Source organism: Bos taurus, chromosome 15 (genome assembly GCF_002263795.3).
Source record: "Bos taurus isolate L1 Dominette 01449 registration number 42190680 breed Hereford chromosome 15, ARS-UCD2.0, whole genome shotgun sequence".
Lineage (NCBI taxonomy): Eukaryota > Metazoa > Chordata > Mammalia > Artiodactyla > Bovidae > Bos > Bos taurus.
In genome coordinates, this window is record NC_037342.1 from 22376397 (window position 1) to 22397396 (window position 21000).

The 21000-nt window shown below is 40.6% G+C and overlaps 3 protein-coding genes across 7 annotated transcripts; 1 reads left to right on the top strand and 2 right to left on the bottom strand.

Annotated features, from left to right (window-relative positions):
- Positions 1–230: 230 nt before the first annotated feature.
- PIH1D2 (PIH1 domain containing 2) lies at positions 231–6293 on the bottom strand. Its single transcript, NM_001038189.2, is given in 6 exon segments — positions 231–569; positions 2308–2573; positions 3828–4073; positions 4501–4624; positions 5033–5235; positions 6263–6293. Coding segments are annotated over 5 exon segments (948 nt in total). The 5' UTR covers positions 5210–5235; positions 6263–6293; the 3' UTR covers positions 231–434.
- Positions 6294–6558: 265 nt separating this feature from the next.
- Positions 6559–19033, top strand: NKAPD1 (NKAP domain containing 1). Of its 5 annotated transcripts, none has more exons than XM_005215833.5 (6): positions 6559–6653; positions 8023–8099; positions 13169–13269; positions 14798–14947; positions 15881–15934; positions 16366–19033. In XM_005215833.5, exons 2-6 carry the CDS (start codon positions 8031–8033, stop codon positions 16868–16870), a joined length of 879 nt encoding a protein of 292 aa, XP_005215890.1. In that variant the 5' UTR covers positions 6559–6653; positions 8023–8030; the 3' UTR covers positions 16871–19033. The 5 variants fall into 5 exon arrangements, with proteins under 5 accessions (XP_005215890.1, XP_010810665.1, NP_001076892.2 ...); XM_010812363.4 differs by having other exon boundaries at positions 16369–19033; NM_001083423.2 differs by having other exon boundaries at positions 6571–7215.
- On the bottom strand, positions 18946–20929 carry TIMM8B (translocase of inner mitochondrial membrane 8 homolog B). Its single transcript, NM_001037629.1, is given in 2 exon segments — positions 18946–19341; positions 20821–20929. Coding segments are annotated over 2 exon segments (252 nt in total). The 5' UTR covers positions 20905–20929; the 3' UTR covers positions 18946–19173.
- Between the last annotated feature and the right edge of the window lie 71 nt (positions 20930–21000).

Below are 21000 nucleotides of genomic sequence, written 5' to 3' on the forward strand. Positions count from 1 at the left end.
GCTGGAGGAAGCTTTCACTGCTAAGGTACATCTTGGTAGTAAAAAACTTCTTGCACAGTCTGGTATTTATTCCTGATGCAAGAATTTACTAGAGACAAAAATGTTTTCAACTAGTAAACAAAGAATTCTTACATATTATAATACCTGGAGACAGACTTTTCCCAAATGGTATTTAAGTTACTTGAGGCCATTACAAATATCTTCAAAACAAGTATATCACGGCAGTACTGTTTTTGGTAGTTTCTGCTTAATGCCAAGTTTACTTGAGGAGAAAGAATTTTAAAAAGCAGCTGATGAGAAAATCTCATTCCATCAAAAGAAACTCCTAGAAAATGAAACTTAAAAGTTTTTAAGATAAACCTCTTCACAGATAATGGAGGCCCTCTAATTCACATGACTTTCACAAAAAACTCCAAATACTTGATGCTTTTAACTTACACCAATGGCATCGTGACAATTAAAGTGGCTTTCTCTTTGATAAATTTTGCTGTAGTCATTTCAGTATCCACAGATTCTGGAAGGTTTAGATATAATCTGTACTTTTCAGAGACCTCGATCAATATATCATCCTAAAAAAAAATAAAGAGCGATTTTAAAAGATGAAAATAGAAAAGTATTTCCTGGTTAGAATTTGTTATGGGTTTATTGTTCCCAGTTATTCACTCCTTTTCCATAAGAAGAGGGTCCACTTATGAGCAGTAAAGGTATTGTAAATCCCTGAGATTCTGAGGTGGTGGTTGTTCAGTGCATTAAAAGTGAATTGATAACAGTACCAGAAGATGGATGCTGCCATTATAAATTATGTGGCATTGACTTCACGGCTGACCAGCAAGCAGCAAGAAAACTTGCTGGAGACTGGAAAGATGGTGATCTATGTTTTATGGTGATAACGCCCTTAGCACAATAATTTGGAAGACAATCTACCTCATTAACTTGTGTTTTTAGGTACAGAAATGGGAAAATAGAATGTTATTTGCATGCGTTGGTTCTGTTGGCTACATTTAACAAGGTACTACAAAAAGATGAAGTTAGAAAAGTTCTCAATTTGCAAGGGAATATAAAGAATTGAAAGGGAATACTGGGGGCAGGAGGAGACGGGGACGACAGAGGATGAGATGGCTGGATGGCATCACTGACTCGATGGACGTGAGTCTGAGTGAACTCCGGGAGTTGGTGATGGACAAGGAGGCCTGGTGTGCTGCAATTCATGGGGTCACAAAGAGTTGGACACGACTGAGCGACTGAACTGAACTGATACAGAGCCCATAAATTTTAAGACTTGAATGAAAAATGGAACCAATTTTTATTTTCAACCAGTAATAAAATTGAGAAATAACCTTTCAGCCTCAACATTCCATGGGCAGCAAACAGGTTGAGTAAGCTCCTCAGCACCAAATGACAGCATAGTCTTCAACGCTCTTTTCAGGCATGGCTAAGGTAGATTATGAAAGAGAAAAAACCTCCCAAAGAATGGAGCTAAAAGTCATGGAAAATAATGGAACTAGGAGGCTAGGTAATCAAGGAAGCTTGTCAAGGGACCTCAGCAAGAACATCCTCTACCTCCAGGAAAGGGACCCTTGTACTATCTGCCTACCAGGATTTTAGAATTGCTGAATATCAATAACTACTGTGTGCCTTATAGTTTTCCAGTTTCTGAATTGAGACTGTGGATTGTGGTTATTCTGTCTCCATTCTACATTGTTTGATGCATGGGGTTACAGAAATAGATAACTTGTCATTGCAGTTCATGCAAATTTTGTCTAATGCAGATTATGATGGCAAAATCTTGCACTTCAAAGTCTGATACTGGGATTGGAGATATTTTTCTTGGGAAAAGAAGCAAATACTTGTGACCAAGAGGGTGGACTGTGGTAGACTGTAGATTGTTGCTTTTCTTTTATAAGACGATTTATGCATCCTTATTATGTAACTTCCAGTGACTGCTTGTGAGAAGAATGTTCTTCCCAGCCGTACTGATGTAGGACTTGGCCTTCTGACTTACTTTGATCAATACAATGTGAGCATAAGCAATAGATTCCATATCTGAGAGGAAGTTTTAGGATCTATTGCATGGTTTCACCATTTCTATTTCCCTCTTCCATCAGAATGACTTGTCTAAAGTGAAAATTGTTCTTTCACCTTGTATCTTAAAATGTGCAGCACTCACAGAGCAAAGCAGGATGAGTTGACATGTAACCTGAGCAAATTATTGTAAGCCACTGAGATTGTGGAGTTTTTTTTTTTACTGCAGCATAACACAGTGATTATTGACTGATAGAAATTTACAGTATTACCTATTCAGCTTACCTCAGAAACACTAAGGTCACAGAGAGATACTGAATTAACACCAGGTAATTCAACTTTTAATTCAATTTTCAGAGGTTTCTCATTCTGATCTGCCACAATTTTTAATTCATAGGCTGGTCTCTTCATCTCCACTTTAATCTCTGTACTAGAAATCTCTTCTATCAGACATGCTGTTTTACTTGAAACTTGGTCTTCTGGCAGTAGAAGTTGAGGAAACTGATCTGAATTGCTCACAGTACTGCTTCGTATCTTTTCAAGGGTTAGTTCTTTATTTGAAAAAAGGAAAATGAAATCACAAAATTAATCAACATGAAATACTATCAGGCATTGAGCTGTAACAGTGGTAGTGTTAGCCAAGACGGCAGACAAAACTGCAGGTAAATTGGTTTGGGAATCTGAAAAGATTCTTAAACCAGACAATCTGGTTTAAAAGTTTGCAGGATTTATCTTTAAGGACATGCTAATATTTTTTAAAATTTTATTGAAGTATTGTTGATGTACAGGGTTGTGTTTAATATCTGTGGAATAGCAAAAAGACCCAGTTACATGTTTTTCATATTCTTTTCCATGATGGTTTATCATAGGATATTGAATATAGTTTCCTGTGCCATACAATAGGACCTTGTTGTTTATTCATCCTATATATAATAGTTTGCATCTGCTAATCCCAAATTCCCAGCCCATTTCTCTTTCCCTTGCAACCACAAGTCTTTTCTTTATGAGCCTGTTTCTTAGATAGGTTCATTTGTGTCGTTTTTTAGATTCCACACATAAGCGATATCATATGGTATTTGTCTTCCTCCTTCTGATCTACTTCGCTTTGTATGATAATCTCTAGGCCCATCTATGTTGTTGTTGTTTAGTCACGAAATTGTATCCGACTCTTTTGAGACCCTATGGACTGTAGCCTGCCAGGCTTCTCTGTCCATGGGATTTCCCAGGCAGGAATACTGGAGTGGGTTGCCATTTTCTTCTCCAGGGGATCTTCCTGACCTGGGGAGCTGACCCACGCCTCTTGAATTGGCAGGCGAGTCCTTTACCACTGAGTCATCAGGGAAGCCTCTGTCTATGTTGCTGCTGCTGCTGCTGCTAAATCGCTTTAGTAGTGTCTGATTCTGTGTGACCCCACAGATGGCAGCCCACCAGGTTCCCCCATCCCTGGGATTCTCCAGGCAAGAACACGAGTGGGTTGCCATTTCCTTCTCCAGCGCATGCAAGTGAAAAGTGAAAGTGAAAGTGAGGTGGCTCAGCTGTGTCCAACTCTTAGCGACCCCATGGACTGCAGCCTACCAGGCTCCACCGTCCATGGGATTTTCCAGGCAAGAGTACTGGAGTGGGGTACCATTGCCTTCTCCAGCATCTATGTTGGGACATGCTAATATTTCTAATATCTAATATTTATATTTTTCTATCTTAAATTTCTCATCTTTTAAAATTGCGACTTCTAGTTTGCAAAATGTACACCAGAAGCAAAAAGCATTTTAAATCAGATCACTTTCCATTACATTTCATTAACTTACCGTTTCTCATTTTCTCTCTTAAGTCTGCGGGATTGGTTTGGATTCCCATCAGATTTTGTTTCATTCTTTGAATGCTTCCTTTTATTCTAAATTTGGTAATATAGTAACAGTTTGAGAGAGTAAATTGGAATTGTTCCTCAATGCATCTCATGGCCATCCGTATCAGTTGATCTTTTTTCACTTGGTCTTTCTCTGCTGCCTGGAGAACATCAGGATGATAGGCAACATCGATGACTGTGTAAACATCTGTGTGTGTAATTCAGAAGGTGTGAAATGAAGACAATTTGTTTTAGTAATGATATCGTCAGGTAATATTTTAAGTCATATCCTGATAAAGATGGAAAAGTATAAATTCTATTTCTGTATCTTCAAAGACAATCACAATGGTGCTATATATATAAAATTCCAATTAGAGAATTTCTTGGCATTTTATATGAATTAAAATAGCTCATATTATTAGGAAATTAGTATTCAATTTTCACAAAGTACCTTTATTCAGTTCAGTTCAGTCGCTCAGTTGTGTCCGACTCTTTGCAACCCCATGGGCCCTTATTATTCATTGACTATACCATGACCAAATATGTAATGCCTTTTTACCACGTAAAATCTGGCCCATGCTTATTCCCACATCCCAATTTTTAAAATGTGCTTTCTCTCCCATAATTCTATGTACCTGATGTCTCAGATATATCTTCTGGTCTGCCAATACTTAGAGGTACTGGATGAGTGGCTGATTCTGGAGCTGGGATCCTTTTCCACTGACATAGGTTGATAAAAAGTAATTTTTCTTTCGGTTTCTAGAAAGCAAAAAATTTGCATGTCTCAAAATCCAGTTTTTAAAATTTTTAAAAATATCCTAAAGGTAACTCATCACAGAGTTACCTCCCCAACCAAATAAGTTCTCTTTATTTGAAAAATCTCCAACTATGTTATTCTCTATTAAATAATTACATTACTTTTGATTTTTATTCTAGCAGAAAAATGACTGATTTTGGGATCTCCAAAATGTGTCAAATATGAAATTCCCATTCTTATTCCATCAACACTGTCTTTCACATTACATTCAATTTTCCATTATTCAGAGTGACAGTTTCCCTCAATGTTCTTATGTTGAAGTAGTAATAGCTAAGGGTAAGCCATTGTCTGGTTATTCCAGGACCATTTCAATCAGGACTTCCCTTTCTCTGGGCACCAACTCTACATACCAGGATCCTGGTTTGTAGACAGAGCTGTGGTTCTGGGGCAGCACAGAGCTCTTTCCCCTCTTTGAGCTGCTGTTGAATGAACTTCTGATAGCTCTCAGGGTTACTTTCAGCCAGATCATCTAAGAGGTTCCAGAACTGAGTAACCTGGGTAAGCAGACCCTTTGAGGATGACTCCATGATTGAGATGAATAGGCCTCTTAAGCCTGTGGAAAGACATGACTTAAGGAAGAAAAAAATCTCCCCTCAAATCTATTCTTTGGGGGGAGGAGGAACAGTTCAGGGGCTGTCTTGTTGAAGTTGACAGCTATTCTTAACACCAGTGCCTAAAAGATTATGGATCAGCACTGTTTTATCTTTTCCTTATACTCTATTTAGTACCCTTTCTTACATTCTCAAGATGCTCTCTCAGATAGTAAGTCCTTAACCTCTGCATAGACCATCACAAGCCTTGCTGCTGCTGCTAAGTCGCTTCAGTCGTGTCCGACTCTGTGCGACCCCGTAGACTGCAGCCCACTAGGCTTCTCTGTCCATGGGATTCTCCAGGCAAGAACACTGGAGTGGGTTGCCATTTCCTTCTCCAGTGCATGAAAGTGAAAAGTCAAAGTGAAGTCGCTCAGTCGTGTCCGACTCTTCGCGACCCCATGGACTGCAGCCTACTAGGCTCCTCCGTCCATGGGATTTTCCAGGCAAGAGTACTGGAGTGGGTCGCCAGTGCCTTCTCCGCTTGAGAGGTCATTTAAAATTTGGATTTCTTGGGATTTTCTTGTTTCAGCACCCGGGTATATGCTAACTGGGGCCTGAATTTGCTAGAAGTGTGCTGTGGGTTGAGGGTCACATGAGACTTTCTCAATCCTCAGCATAGTTTAGGAGTTAAAAGCATGGACTCTGCAGCCAGAATGCCGAGATTCCACTCTTAGCTCTATCATTTACTAGCTGTGTGATCTTGAGAAATTAATTTACACATGTGCCTCAGTTTATTCTCCTCGAAATGGAGGCGATAATACCTATCTCATAGGGTTATCGTGAGGATTAAGTAAGCTAATACGGAGAGGCTGGAACACCTGCCAAGAATAATATTCTCTATACCACTTGATATAACCTCTCTCTAAGCCCCCTCCGTCAATGGAGACGTATCTCACAGCATCCACAGAATGAGGAGGATTCTCCAAATACTACATTAAGATTAGACTAAATGGGAAATTTAATTTTTCCAGAGGTCGGCGAACCTACCTCTTCCTTTGGTTTCTTGACAAAACGCGACGCCGGTTACCACGGTAACCACATTGGGACACCCTCTAATTGAGTCCGGAAAGCTCCAGACAGAAAAGTCTTATCTTTCTACATCCAGTTCCCGAGTCTTCTCCTTTTGGTTCTGGGCTTGCTTTTCGGCTTAGCCTGACCCACTTCTTTTCCAGGACGGAGAGAGGTCCTTTTGCCTCCCGTTCTACCTCTGAGGACTTCTAGAGTGTCCTGGAAACCCTTCTTTGGGAATCCTCGGGACTTCTGTTGGTGGGAAGAATTTCCCGTGAGCACCACTTCCGGCCTGGAAGGGAAGTCAGCTCCCTCTTCTCTCAGAGAGCTTCCTCCCCCCCAACCCCGCCACGCGAGGCTGCGGCGCACGGTATGGGTGTGTTTGTGTGTGTTTTTGTGGGGAGGGCGTTTGGAAGGAAGGTTACCAGGAGCCCCGTGGCCGCTGGGGAGCAAGGGTCCCGGTGACGAAGATAGGGGTAGTTTCTCTTCCACTTGGAAGCTCCCCTCCCCACCCCCACTTCAGCCACTCTAGATACATCTTAGGGCCCAGTCGAGGGTCGTACCCGTCCAAAGCGTCCTTATCCCTTTTTGGGGAGTGAAACCCAACCCCTGGGATAGTCCCAGACGAACGTGAGCGGGGAATGCCCCAGCCAACCCGGCCGCCCGAATTCCGCTCCGGAGCAGCCCCCGGCCTCAGTCCGGAGAGAAATCTGCCTGTCGGCCTGGGCTGAGGGAACGGCGGCCGTGACCTGGGCCACGGGTGAGGGCGGAATAACCGGTGGGAAGGCTGCGTTTTCACGAAGGACTCGGGTGAAGCTGCAGAGCTGCCTTTGAGCCCTGACTCCTTGGCTTCCTGGGTCGGAGGAGATCTTGTAATGGAATGGTTCTTCGTCTCACACTAACAAGATGCCTGATTTCCTCAGGATCGAGGGGTGAGTGAGCGGTGGGGTGGTTGCCCAAAGCCCCTGATAGCTACACACGTGAATATCTCTGTCATTTATTTTTTGGAGGCTTCTGGACAAAATAGAACATAAAATTCCGTTGAATGAAGCAGTGTAGGGCATCTTTGCAGTTGATGTTTTTAGGGGTCAGTTTTTTTTACTGTTCATATTTGTGGCCCTGACTTTGTTAAATCTAGGTGTTTAACTGCAAACTAATTGAGATTTGGGAATTGATTTCTAATCTGAATTTTGTTTGCCCTGGACTGTGTGCCCTGGGGCAAGGTATGGCTTTAAGGGAATGTCATCTACAGAAAAGGAATGAAGGTGAAGTGAAGTGAAGTCACTCAGTCGTGTCCGACTCTTCGCGATCCCATGGACTGTAGCCTACAAGGCTCCTCTGTCCATGGAATTTTCCAGGCAAGAGTACTGGAATGGGTTGCCATTTCCTTCTCCAGGGGATCTTCCTGACGCAGGGATCGAACCCCGGTCTCCCTCATTGCAGGCAGACAGACGCTTTACCATCTGAGCCACCAGGGAAAATAAAACAGTTATTTTAAGGATTAAATAAAATGGTGCTCTTGAAAGCACTTAATTTGGTGTAGTTTCAGAGAACTCCAGTGTACATTATCTCCTTTCATCCTCACATTAGTGTGGACAGGTGTTTTCCCCTTTTAATGGTGAAGGAAAAACTATTCCTCAGGACCACTGACTTCTAGTTCAGTAATCTTTTCTTTATCTCATGCTTCATAGTGATAAAATATATTAAATTATTAAATGTTACTTATTGATTCATTTCAGATTGAAGAATGTCCCGAGTTCCTTTGGGGAAAGTTCTCCTGAGAAATGTCATCCGGCACACAGATGCTCACAATAAGGTTAGAGATACACCTTAGTTATTCCTCATGGTTAAGGAGGGCAAACAGTGTGCTTGGAGGGATTTTTGTACAGCTGGAAGAGACAAAGATAAATAAAATAAATAGAATATAATTTGGTAAGTATTGTAATGTAGACATACACAAAGTGCTTTCATCCACTGAGGAAGGAATAATGAAATCTGCCTTGGGAAATTGGGAAAGGCTTCACACAATGGGTGGTATTTGAACTGCTGATGTTTGAACTAGTTCTTGATGAACAGGTTCAAGTTTATCAGATGTCAAAGATCATTCAGCACAGAGGAAACATCATGTAGTAGTATATGGTAAGGAGCATGAAGCAGTTATGGTAAGAAATTGTATGCATCTATAACGTAGAGAATTTGGGAGGTAATGGCAGAAGGTGAGGCTTGAGTGGTGAATTAGAGTTGGATTGTGATGCTTGGAGATCAGACTTTTTCCTGTAGGCAATAAAGAAACCATTAAATATTTCAAAGCAAGGTTTGAGATGTTCCGTTCAGTTCAGTCACTCAGTCGTGTCTTACTCTTTGCGACCCCATGAACCACAGCATGCCAGGCCTCCCTGTCCATCACCAACTCCCGGAGTCCACCAAAACCCATGTCCATTGAGTCGATGATGCCATCCAACCATCTCATCATCTGTCGTCCTTTTCTCCTCCTGCCCTCAATCTTTCCCAGCATCAGGGTCTTTTCCAATGAGTCAGCTCTTCGCATCAGATGGCCAAAGTATTGGAGTTTCAGCTTCAGCATCAGTCCTTCCAATGAGCACCCAGGACTGATCTCCTTTACGATGGACTGGTTGAATCTCCTTGCAGTCCAAGGGACTCTCCAAGAGTCTTCTCCAACACCACAGCTCAAAAGCATCAATTCTTTGATGCTCAGCTTTCTTTATAGTTCAACTCTCACATCCATTCATGACCACTGGAAAAACCATAGCCTTGACTAGATGGACCTTTGCTGGCAAAGTAGTGTCTCTGCTTCTTAATATGCTATTTAGGTTGGTCATAACTTGCCTTCCAAGGAGTAAGCATCTTTTAATTTTATTGCTGTATTCACCATCTGCAGTGATTTTGGAGCCCAGAAAAATAAAGTCAGTCACTGTTTCCACTGTTTCACTGTATTTTTATTTTAGAAAGATGATTTGTTAGCTGGGGAGGGGATAGATCAGATGGGTTGAAATAGTAGAGAGGCCAGTTAGGAGATAGTTGTAGTATTTCAGGTGAGAGATGATGAGGGATTCACATGAAAACAGTGATAGTAGGGATGAAGATGAAGAATTTAGGGACTGGAGTTCAAGGAATTTGATGATTGATTGGATGATAGTGATAATTCTAGAATCAAGTATAACCACCTTGTGTGACTGGGTGAATGATGATGATGATGCAATTAATTGAGATAGGGAATAAAATAAGAAACAGATACGATGGGAAAGGTAATTAATTTGGTTTTGAACATGTTGATGGTAAGGTGCTTATAGGATATCCAGACAGTTGGCAACTTAGACTTGGAGGAAAGGAGAAAAATTGAGACTGGATATAAAGGTTTGAGGGTTACTGATGCACGAAGTGATAGAGGTCATGAGAGCAGATGAGGTCAAAACTTTAGTTGTCTTTGGTGAACTCTGTGCAACTTCTGTTTCAGTTCAGTTCAGTTTCTCAGTGGTGTCCAACTCTGCGACCTCATGGATGGCATCACGCCAGGTTTCCCTGTCTATCACCAACTCCTGGAGCTTGCTGAAACTCATGTCCATTGAGTCAGTGATGCCATCCAGTCGTCTCCTCCTCTGTCATCCTCTTCTCTTCCTACCTTCAGTTTTTCCCAGCACCAGGGTCTTTCCAGTGAATCAGCTCTTTGATCAGGTGGCCAAAGTTTTGGAGCTTCAGCATCAGTGTTTCCAATGAATGTTCAGGACTGATTTCCTTTAGGATTGACTGCTTTGATCTCCTTGTAGTCCAAAGGACTCACAAGAGTCTTCTCCAGCACTGCAGTTCAAAAACATCAATTCTTTGGTGCTCAGGTTTCTTTATAGTCCAACTCTCACATCCATACATGACTACTGGAAAAACCATAGCTTTGACTAGATGGACCTATGTTGGTAAAGTAATGTCTCTACTTTTTAATATGCTGTCTAGGTTTGTCATAACTTTTCTTCCAAGGAGCAAGCATCTTTGAATTTCATGGCTGCAGTCACCATCTGCAGTGATTTTGGAGCCCCCAAAAATAAAGTCAGCCACTGTTTCCAGTGTTTCGCTATCTATTTGCCATGAAGTAATGGGACCAGATACCGTAATCTTCGTCTTTTGAATGTTAAGTTTTAAGCCATCTTTTTCACTCTCCTCTTTGACTTTCATCAAGAGCCTCTTTAGTTCCTGTCTGCTTTCTTCCATAAGGGTGGTGTCATCTGCATATCTGAGGTTATTGATATTTCTCCCTGAAGTCTTGATTCCTGCTTGTGCTTCATCCAGCTTGGCGTTTCATATGATGTACTCCCCCCAAAAAATAATAAGCAGGGTGATAATACATAGCCTTGAAGTACTCCTTTCCCAATTTGGAACCAGTATGTTGTTCCATGTCTGGTTCTAACTGTTGGTTCTTGACCTGCATACAGATTTCTCAGGAGGCAGGTAAGGTGGTCTGGTATTCCCAACTCTTGAATTTTCCACAGTTTGTTATGATCCACACAGTCAGAAGCTTTAGAGTAGTAATGAAGCAGAAATAGATGTTCTTCTGGAATTCTCTTGCTTTTTCTGTGATCTAAAAGATGTTGGCAATTTGATCTCTGGTTCTTCTGCCTTTTCTAAATCCAGTTTGAACATCTGGAAGTTTTGGTTCACACACTGTTGAAGTCTAACTTGGAGAATTTTGAGCATTACTTTTGCTAGCCTGTGAGATGAGTGCAATTGTGCAGTAGTTTGAGCAGTCTTTGGCATTTCCTTTCTTAGGGATTGGAATGAAAACTGACCTTTTCCAGTCCTGTGGCCACTGCTGAGTTTTCCAAATTTGCTGGCATATTGGGTGCAGAACTTAACAACATCATCTTTTAGGACTTGAAATAGCTCAGCTGGAATTCCGTCACCTCCACTAGCTTTGTTCATAGTGATGCATCCTAAGTCCTACTTGACTTCACATTCCAGGATGTCTGGCTCTAGGTGAGTGATCACACCATCGTGGTTATCTGGGTCATTAAGATCTTTTTTGTACAGTTCTTCTGTGTGTTCTTGCTACCTCTTCTTAATATCTTCTGCTTCTGTTGGGTCCATACTGTTTCTGTCCTTTATTGCATTCATCTTTGCATGAAATGTTCCCTTGGTATCTCTAATTTTCTTGAAGAGATCTCTAGTCTTTCCCATTCTGTTGTTTTCCTCTATTTCTTTGCATTGATCACTGAGGAAGGCTTCCTTAACTCTCCTTGATATTCGTTGGAAGTCTGCATTCAGATGGATATATCTCTCCTTTTCTCCTTTGCCTTTTGTTTCTCTTCTTTTCTCAGCTATTTGTAAGGCCTCCTCAGACAACCATTTTACCTTTTTGCATTTCTTTTTCTTGGGGTTGGTTTTGATCATTGCCTCCTATACAAGTGTTAGGAATCTCCATCCATAGTTCTTCAGGCATTCTGTCTATTAGATGCAATCCCTTGAATCTATTTGTCACTTCCACTGTATAATCATAAGGGATTTGATTTAGATCATACCTGAATGGCCTAGTGGTTTTCCCTACTTTCTTTAAGTCTGAATTTTGCAATAAGGAGTTCATGATCTGATCCACAGTCAGCTTCTGGTCTTGTTTTTTCTGACTGTATAGAGCTTCTCCATCTTTGGCTGCAAAGAATAGAATCAGTCTGATTTTGGTATTGACCATTTGGGGATGTCCATGTGTAGAGTCATCTTTTGTGTTGTTGGAAGAGGGTGTTTGCTATGACCAGTGTGTTCTCTTGAACAATATGAAAAAATGCAACTCCTAATTAGATTGCAGATGTTAATATTGTCCTATCCCCTGATATTTTGATTGTGAGTGAGTGTGTAGCTGTTACATAAGCAGCTTCTGCAATTGCTTTAAACCTCTCCTAGTTGGATGGTAAGCTTATATTTGAAAGCAGTGATTAAAAAAGGTAAATTGAGTGCAAATTTAACAGAATATTATAGGAGGGCTTAGAAATAGCTGATTGTTCTTTGTGCAGCTGTACTCTGCTTTTCAGGAAATTGTCTAACAGTTCTCATGCTATTTTGTTTTGCTTTGTTTTTAACAAAAATTACTGTGTTGTAAAAGAGACATAGCCTAGAAAGTTGAAAGACCAGTCTTTATTGGCTTTTTGACTTTGGTAAAAATCGATGAGCTTTTGTTTCTTCTCAGTAAAATGTAGTAATAGTACCTTTTTTTTGCTTTCCTTGTAAGATTGCTTAAAATTCAATAGAGATGATACAATTAAAATCACAAAGCATTTTAGAAACATAAGGGATTATCGTTTTCTAACTGCAGCATACTTGGTTAATAAGGTGAAGAGTGTATCTATGCAGGGGTTAAAAAGCTCTTTTGTTGCTGCAGAATTCTACATAATTGAGATTTACTGAGTTGGATTGTTTAAGCACTCTAGAGAAACCAGAATTTGTTTCCCAGGTTCCTGATCAAAACACAGTTTGTAATCCAATAACTAGTGCAGACTTTATTTGCAATTACTTTTCTGTGATGTAAAGTGTTATTTTTATTAACTTATTTTTTAAAAATAAGTTTATTTATTGGCTGAACTAGGTATTCATTGCTTTGCACAGGGACTACTCGTTGTATGGACTTCTCATTTTGGTGGCCTCTCTCGTTGGAGAGCACAGGGTCTGGGTGCACAGCACATGAGCTCAGTAGTTGGGGCTTTCAGGCTCCAGAGCGCGGGCTCAGTAGTTGTGGCAGAAGGACTCAGTTGCTTCGCAGCATGTGAAATCTTCCCAGACAAGGGATCGACCCTGTGTCCTTTTCATTGGCATGTGGATTCTTATCTACAGTGCCACCGGGGAAGTTCTAGTAACTTATTTGTCTTTCTTTCTTTTTTTTTTTAAATCCAGATACAAGAGGAATCAGATATGTGGAAAATAAGAGAACTGGAGAAACAGATGGATGATGCTTACCGGGGGACCAAAAGGAGAATGTTACCCAGCAGTTCAAGGTGAAGTTGCAACTCTGAGAACCAAAATACTCTCATCTCATTCAGAATCATCAACTTTTGTTTAAAAATATGATGGTGTGCTAAAGATAGATGAATTCAGTTCTGTGAGTCTTTTAAGACCTTCCTTTTTTCATAAATCTTGACTCAAGCATACAGGTAATGGCTATGATGCATATAGCCCCACTCTTTGTACTTATTTGGAATGGAGAACTTAAAAATTCTGCCTTGAACAATTGTAAACGTTAAGGATTCTATGGATTCTGACCTTACCTGATGGCTTTTGACTTAAGATTTTCTATGAGCATGTTATGGTCACTTAGCTGATCATTCACACCTTTGCCTTTTTAGTCTTTCATCCTCTCTCTGCGTTTTCTTTATCTACTCACTGTCTTAGTCACACAACCTTTCACATTACCTTCTTAATAATTTGAGTGTGAGTATGAAAGATTATGTAGGCTTAGTTGTCTTACCTGTGGACGTATAGGAATGTCAGAGTGTTGGAACATCTCCTGGGCCTCATATGCCTATTGGTGTAGAGCTGTTGTATGAAAAATGACTATAAAGTTATCAATGCTGATTTCTAAAGCCATCCAGGAACATGGTTAATAATAGTGAGATATTTAAGGAGTGTGCCTGCTGAGTGTGTGGACTTTGGAGTGATTGTGTGTGAATAGTTTTCCACAAGAAAGTATTCAGGGTATCCATGGTAAACATGGCAGGGTCTCAACATACAAATAAATACCTTTTCAGTCTGTTTTCTCTCTGAGGATGGTTCTTTGAGAATTTGGAAGTACTTAGTGCAGATGATGATTTGTGTTGGTTATTCAATTCCAAGTAACATTCCAGAACAAAATACTGTTCTTTTGGAGTGGATTATTAATGCCTGTCATGATGAATAAGTCTTTAAAACATAATTTCTTTAGGGGCAGTTTTTTGATTGGCTCATTTCCCATTATAGTCCTGCAGCTGTAACAGTGCCTCATAGGCATGTAGGAGGCCCTTAAACATTTTTGATAACCTCTTAGCTGGCTTAGTGACTTGTTAGTGGGATTTTGTAGGCACAGGCTAGATTAGTAGTTCTTAACTGTTTTTCTAGTTCAATATATTCATGGGTTACACCTTGCTACCACTGTTACTGTGATCTAATTACAGTAGGAGCTGGTGTTAGGGAAGGGAGTATATCTCAAAATCACTGGGGCAGTTTGAGATGTCCCCAGCTGTGATTATCGGTCTGCTTCCTTCAGAATCAGTGAGTGAGGTATAACATGCCCCAGTCCAAAAGTTATTTTGTCTGTCCTTTGCAGTAGGAGGGGTAGTGATGATCATATTTTCATTGAATAACTGTACAAATTAAGGAAGGACATAATGTTAAAAAGATATATATATTTTTAAGTATCAGGTTATAAAAAAAGTATTAGATTGTTTTGGTCTCCTTTTAGCTTGTTCAGTGAGTTTTGTGCATGATATTCCATAAAGTAACCTTACAGATTGCTTCTGTATCTAAAAGTTCTTCTCTTTTCTCTTATAGCCGGATGCGCAGTGATGGTTTTGATGAAGAAAGTCAAAGAGACTACTGGAGGCCAAAGAATGAAATTTGTGGAGCACTGGATGATGGTTTTCTTAAGGCTAAATCCTGGAACAAGAAGTTATATGATTATGAAGCTAACATGCCAGACAGGTCTGTGACTAAATTCTTATGACCATTAGTGATATTTGGCTTGAGAATGTGTACTTTTTAAAAATTATCCCTGCAAAAGCTTATTACAGAAATGTTCATAACATACTCATAATAGCCAAAAAAGTGGAAACCCAAATGTCTGTCTGTTAATGGATGGATAAACAAAATGCGGTATATGGAATGGTAATGGAATGCTATTTGGCAGTAAAAGGAATAAAGTACGTTACATGCTAGAACATGGATGAACCTTGAAAACGTTATGCCAGGTGAGAAAAGTCAGACACAAAAGGCCACTTATTATATGATTCTATAGAGAAAAACTAATACGATTATATAAAGTTTAAAAATAAAATAAAATTAAAAAAAAAAAAGGAAAGTAGATTAGTGGTTGCCATGGGCTGTAGGAGATGGAGGAGTGGAATAACTGCTGATGTTTTTTTGGGGGATTGTTTTTTTTTGGGGTGATGAAAATATTATAAAATCATAGTGGTAATGGTTGCACAACTCTGAATATGCTAAAAGCCACTGAATCATACTCTTTAAATGGGTGAATTTTATGGTATATGGATTATACCTCAATTAACTTATTCAAAAAAGTTGTCCCAAGGTAGACAGCATTATGTTATAAAGTGCTTTTAGAGAAGTATTTCACAACTGAAGAGCAGCATATTAAGAGTTCCTCAGTGTTTCAAGGAAGAGAATGGCAAGTTTTCTTACAAATGGATAAAGGAATCCTTTTTTTCTGAAATTAGAGTGTATAGTATGGAAAATGTAACCAAGTTACTGATCTATAAATGTGGTGTTGGCTCTTCCATATCTTTTTTTGTTCTGTGTGTGTCTGTGTATGTATACACTCCTAAGTCTAATTTGTCTTAGTTTTAAGAAATGTATGCATTGATTTAGTAATATGTGTAATAAAACGTTATCTTACAGATGGGGCCACAGTGGATATAAAGAGTTATACCCTGAAGAATTTGAAACAGACAGGTAAGGCAAGTAGGCTTACTGGAAAAAACTTAGAAACTAAGATTAGTACGATGTCTGAATTATAAATGAAGTTCCTAATTTTTTACCAAGTATATGACATTTGCCATTAAAAATGTAACCAGAGAAATAGGCAGTTTAGTTGGGAGAGGACTGATATTTTGCCTTTCCCTGACATTTGGCATATCTGTAGCATGTCGGTTTTATATACAGTGTTCCATACAGTAACTCAGTATGGCAGATAAGGATTTTTATCTTCATTTTAAAAATGAAGAAACAAAACTCAGTGATAAAGTCTGATGGTAAGCTTGTATCAAAGTTTTTATTTAAAATTCAGAGGTTAACCCCAACTTCCCATTTCAAAAGCAGAATATAAAAATTATATAAATACACTTTGTATTTTCTACAGTAAAGCAGTTTTTCTTTTTTATTAGTAGTGATCAGCAAGATATTACCAATGGGAAAAAAACATCTCCCCAGGTAAAATCATCTACCCATGAATCTCACAAACACAAGAAGTCAAAGAAGTCCCACAAAAAAAAGCAGAAAAAGAAGTCACACAAAAAACAGAAGAAGAGCAAAAAGGAAGCCACAGATATAACAGCAGATTCCTCAAGCGAGTTCTCGGAAGAAACTGGGGCTTCTAGTACCAGGAAAAGGAAGCAACCACACAAACGCAAGAAAAAATCCAGGAAAAAGTCTCTCAAGAAATCTCCTTTATTAGAGGCAGAGAGTGACACTTCCCCATCAGATGATTCTGCATCCAGCAGTTCTGAGGAAAGTGAGGAGAGAGACACTAAGAAAACCAAAAGGAAAAAGAGAGAGAAAAAAGCCCACATCCCTGTAGTTAACAATGAAATACAGGAGAGGACAAACAAACGCACAAATTGGAAAGTGGCTACAGATGAAAGGTCTGCCGAGAGTTCAGAGGATGACTAAATGAGAAAGCGGCATTCATGTTTTCTGCATGACTCTGGATATTTACAGTTCTTACACCTTGGGGTTTGCCAGTGACGCTACTGCTCGGCACAGGGCCTGAGGTTAGAGCTGTCCTGTGCCATCTATATATGTTCTGACAGACGTCTTGTCTAGTTTGGCCTGTTAAACTTGATCCTCTTACTGTTAATAGGGAATCCGTTATTTTGTTATGAAGGTTTCTTGAAGAGATTATTTTTTGTGATTAATCACATTTAGGGTAGAGTGCGTATGCAGCAAATTAAAGGACCCAGAAAGTTGAATCCAGTAAAGACCTGGGTATACCAGTCACAGTGTTGAATTTGGGGAAAGCAAGGGCTGGGGTCAAGAGATGGATTGAGCTAGTGCTATATAGAATGGTATGATGAGGAAATATCGTGTTGCTCTTGTTTATTATATAATAGGTGCCACAGTTTGTCTTTAGCTTTGGTGCTTTGATCTTTTCTGTATTTTGGCCCCACAGATGTGGTCCAGTTTACTTAATAAGGAAATGAGCATAAGAACAAACATTTTCAATTCATGGTAACATCCTTAGACAGCTGTTACTGGTAGAAACTAGGGGTTTTTGTCATATTTCCCTGCTGGACAGGGTCTGTGGCTATACTCAGTATACCCCTAAACATGGGTGATTGGATAGTAAAAGGTTTTCCAGTTCCACTGTTTATTGCCTAAATGCACTTGTATTCAAAATTATTTCTTGGGTAAGTTGTCTTGGGTAAGTCCTTAACCAAATGAAGAATTAGGCATCAGTCGTGCTATCTCATTGTGCACTGAAAAGGATTCAGGGCAGCAACAGCCATTTAAATGTTGTCTTCCTTGTTCATTTCTTAGTTAATGAACTTGTAGATTTCCCTTGAAACTAGGTTGAATCGATTCCAAAATGAATAGGCTTCTCAGGGACATATCCATTTCTTCCTAGTCTGCCTTTGGATTAAAGCACCAAGCAAAGATCTTGTTATTTCCCTGTGCTATAATACGGTGATCCTACTATGTTAACTCTTAAGAAACTAAACTCGTTGGAGGAAGGCTGGCAGAACACAAGTGAGTTTTATTTACTATGGCAGAACAAGTGACATTGTATTTTCCTGGCTGTCACTTCATGGGCTGAGTAAAAATCTTGAAAGCTCAGACTTTTTGTCTTGGTTCTGCCATTAGTTGGTTACGAGGTTTGGAGCAGGTAAGTCAACCTCCCTGGAACTTTCCCCATGTGTAATACAGAAATACTTCATGGTAGCCTGACAGTGTATGACACCAGCAATAGCCTATGACAACATTCCATGAGGTGGTAATATTTTGTAGCTCTGAACTATTAAATTGTTCTCTTTACAGAACAGATTTCTAATGCTTAGTCATAAACAGTTGGCCAGAGGTTCCCTAGCCCTTGACTCGAAGCAGGTGCTACCTTTTGGGATATTTATTTGAAATATTAGTACTTTGGTACTGTTGCAGATGTTCCATGGTGCATATTTTTAACATTGAGATTAAGGGCCCAAGTAGGGAAGAACAGTCTATAATTACTACCTCTTAACCTAAAGCAATTGTTTTCTTCTTGGTGTAAGTGAAATCTTTGTGGGAAGGAGTTTTCAGCTCCTGGGTTTGTTTTTTAGCATTGTTTCTGTGCTCTAAAAGTTTTGATTCTAAGCACAGACTCAGGAAGATGGGCCAGTGGAACCAGGCTTCTCCAGGAAGTTGATTCTGTTTAGGTCTTGACTTTCTCTTCGTCTCATACTAGCAGGCCTCTTTCCCAGTGCACACACATCTTGCCTGTTTTGCTTTTTGCCATGTTTACCTTTTCTTGGTCATGTATAAGCAATAAAGCTGTTTCCTGTTTTCACCTTTCTCAACCCCAAATTCTCTCTGATGCCTTAGGCTAAGGCTTTTGATGGTTCTTCCCACCCCCTTAAATATGGCTTAGGATGGCTCTTCAAAACCTAAGATCTCTCATTTGCACTACTAATGGCCTTGGAACATACTTATTTGTAATGTTCCTACCAATCAGAGATCTATATATTAAATCCTAAAATGGGATTTAAAAAAGAGAGTTGAAGAATTCACATTTATTGAATAAACTGTTGTGATACAAGATGGAATTTCTGAATTCCCAATAAATAAATTTCACTTTTTGAACATCTGATCTGTTCCTTTTTAGCACCAACGGGCTTGGTAGCTGCCTGAAGCCAACCCGACAGACTGGCCGCCTTCCCCCGCAGGCCCTTCAGGCTGCTTAATCAGTCCTTGGCTGCTGCTGTTACTCTTCCAGGGGTGGCTTACTGCCCTCCTCTCTGTACGATCTGCGCAAACCGACTGGTGATAGCAAGAGTAGTGTCAATGAAGCGGTCCACACAGCTAGAGAGACAATTTTCAGTACGAGAGTCTAAGCGATTCCCTGGCTTCTCCACACATTTATCCCAACATAGCTCCATGAAGTGATGCACCTAAGAGGAAAGAAAAACAGTAACCACTTGGGGTCTGCTGACAGGCCTTACCTATGAATTTCCTTCCCATTTTTCTCATTTTCTGTCACCTGACTGAACCATTCTTTGACTCTTTGCTCACTTCCTAATTTGTCACCAATACAGTCCAACTCCTCATTCCTACCCTGCAACAATACTTTCATCCTCTCCTTGTCTATTTTTCTCCTTAGTAACTGAAAAATAGGTACTTTCGACCAAGTCACCCCAGTGCTGGCCTAATGCATCAGTTTCTTTGTCAGCCACTCAGGGCACTCCCTTATTTAACACCCAACCAATGTGTTTCAATGAGGTAGGTCCATACATAGCATACTTAATTTGGCCCTCAACACTCCTCCCTAAAGGTTTTTCCAGTTTATTATCACCTCCTTGAGAGCACGATTATTTTCTGCGTCACCTCCTTAATCAGATTGTAAAACTGCAGGCAGGATTGATACCTTCTTTATTTCCAAACTGACACCAGTGTAAGCTGGGAAAGCTATGGTACCAATTAATTCCCCCAAACCACTGCACTCCTCTCATTCTAAGCCTATTCCTTAGCAGTTCTTAAGTCGTTAACCTTTTGGGGGGTCAGGGATATATGTGAGAATCCAATGAAGGTTATGGACCCAATCTACAGAAAAATGCACACAGAAGCACAGAAAATGTGTGCGCTTTCAAAATGTTCAGGACCCAAAGATTTCCAACCAGGGTTCTTGCCACTTATCTTCCGCGAGCCCTCCCATTCCCACCACCTCCACTGCCCGCAAAAGCGGGGAATAACCATTTACCAAGGGCTTAGCTATTTCGGGAGGCTGGGGTACTAAGTAGTTAAGTCAATTCTTTTTGCGGTCCTAAAGGATGACTGTGACCTCCATTTAAGAGGCAGGGTAAGTAATACGTCCAAAATCATGCAGCTAGTAAAGGTCAAAGCCGGGGCTGGAACTATGCTCCGAAGCTCTTGTTCTACCTAAGTCTACACTGACTACTTCAGCCCACTTTTATCCAATGATGCTCTACTACTCTACCGTTTTCAAATACATTGCATATGATCCTCGACATCCTGTGAGGCAGCAGGCGACTGTGAAACCAAGACCTACGGTGGATGGGTATTTTGTTTAGGGGCACGTGGCCTGTAAGGGACAGAGCAGTATGAGAAGCTGGGTCCTCCCAATGCCAGCCTAGAGAGCTCGCCACCAAACTAGGCTTCCGTGCACTTGCGTCACCCGAACCTTTTTGCTTCGCTTTACACTTTCTCTTTCCCCTACGCTAGGCTCACAGGGCACCTGAGCATTGCAGGTAACCAGCGGCAGAAGTGACTCGTTTCTTTAGTGAGCAGAACCACGCGCAGCAAGCACGGAGCGGCTGGCGGCCGCCCCACGCCGCCAGCGTTCAGAGCTCCGCGAGTGCCTGGGACTTGTACTTCACCCTCCTTTCTCTTCACACTAGTCCATATCCCCGCACCTGTGCAGTGAACTGCGCTTTCTGCTGTTCGGCCGCCACCAGGCGTTGCAACTCGGCTTCATCCGCCTCACCCAGCTCCGCCATCTTCCGTGTCCAGTTACCGACCTTCCGAAGAGTTATCTGCGCATGTGCGGCGGGTCCGCGCCAACCCCAACTTCCGGTTCACGCGGCCTTTTCCGT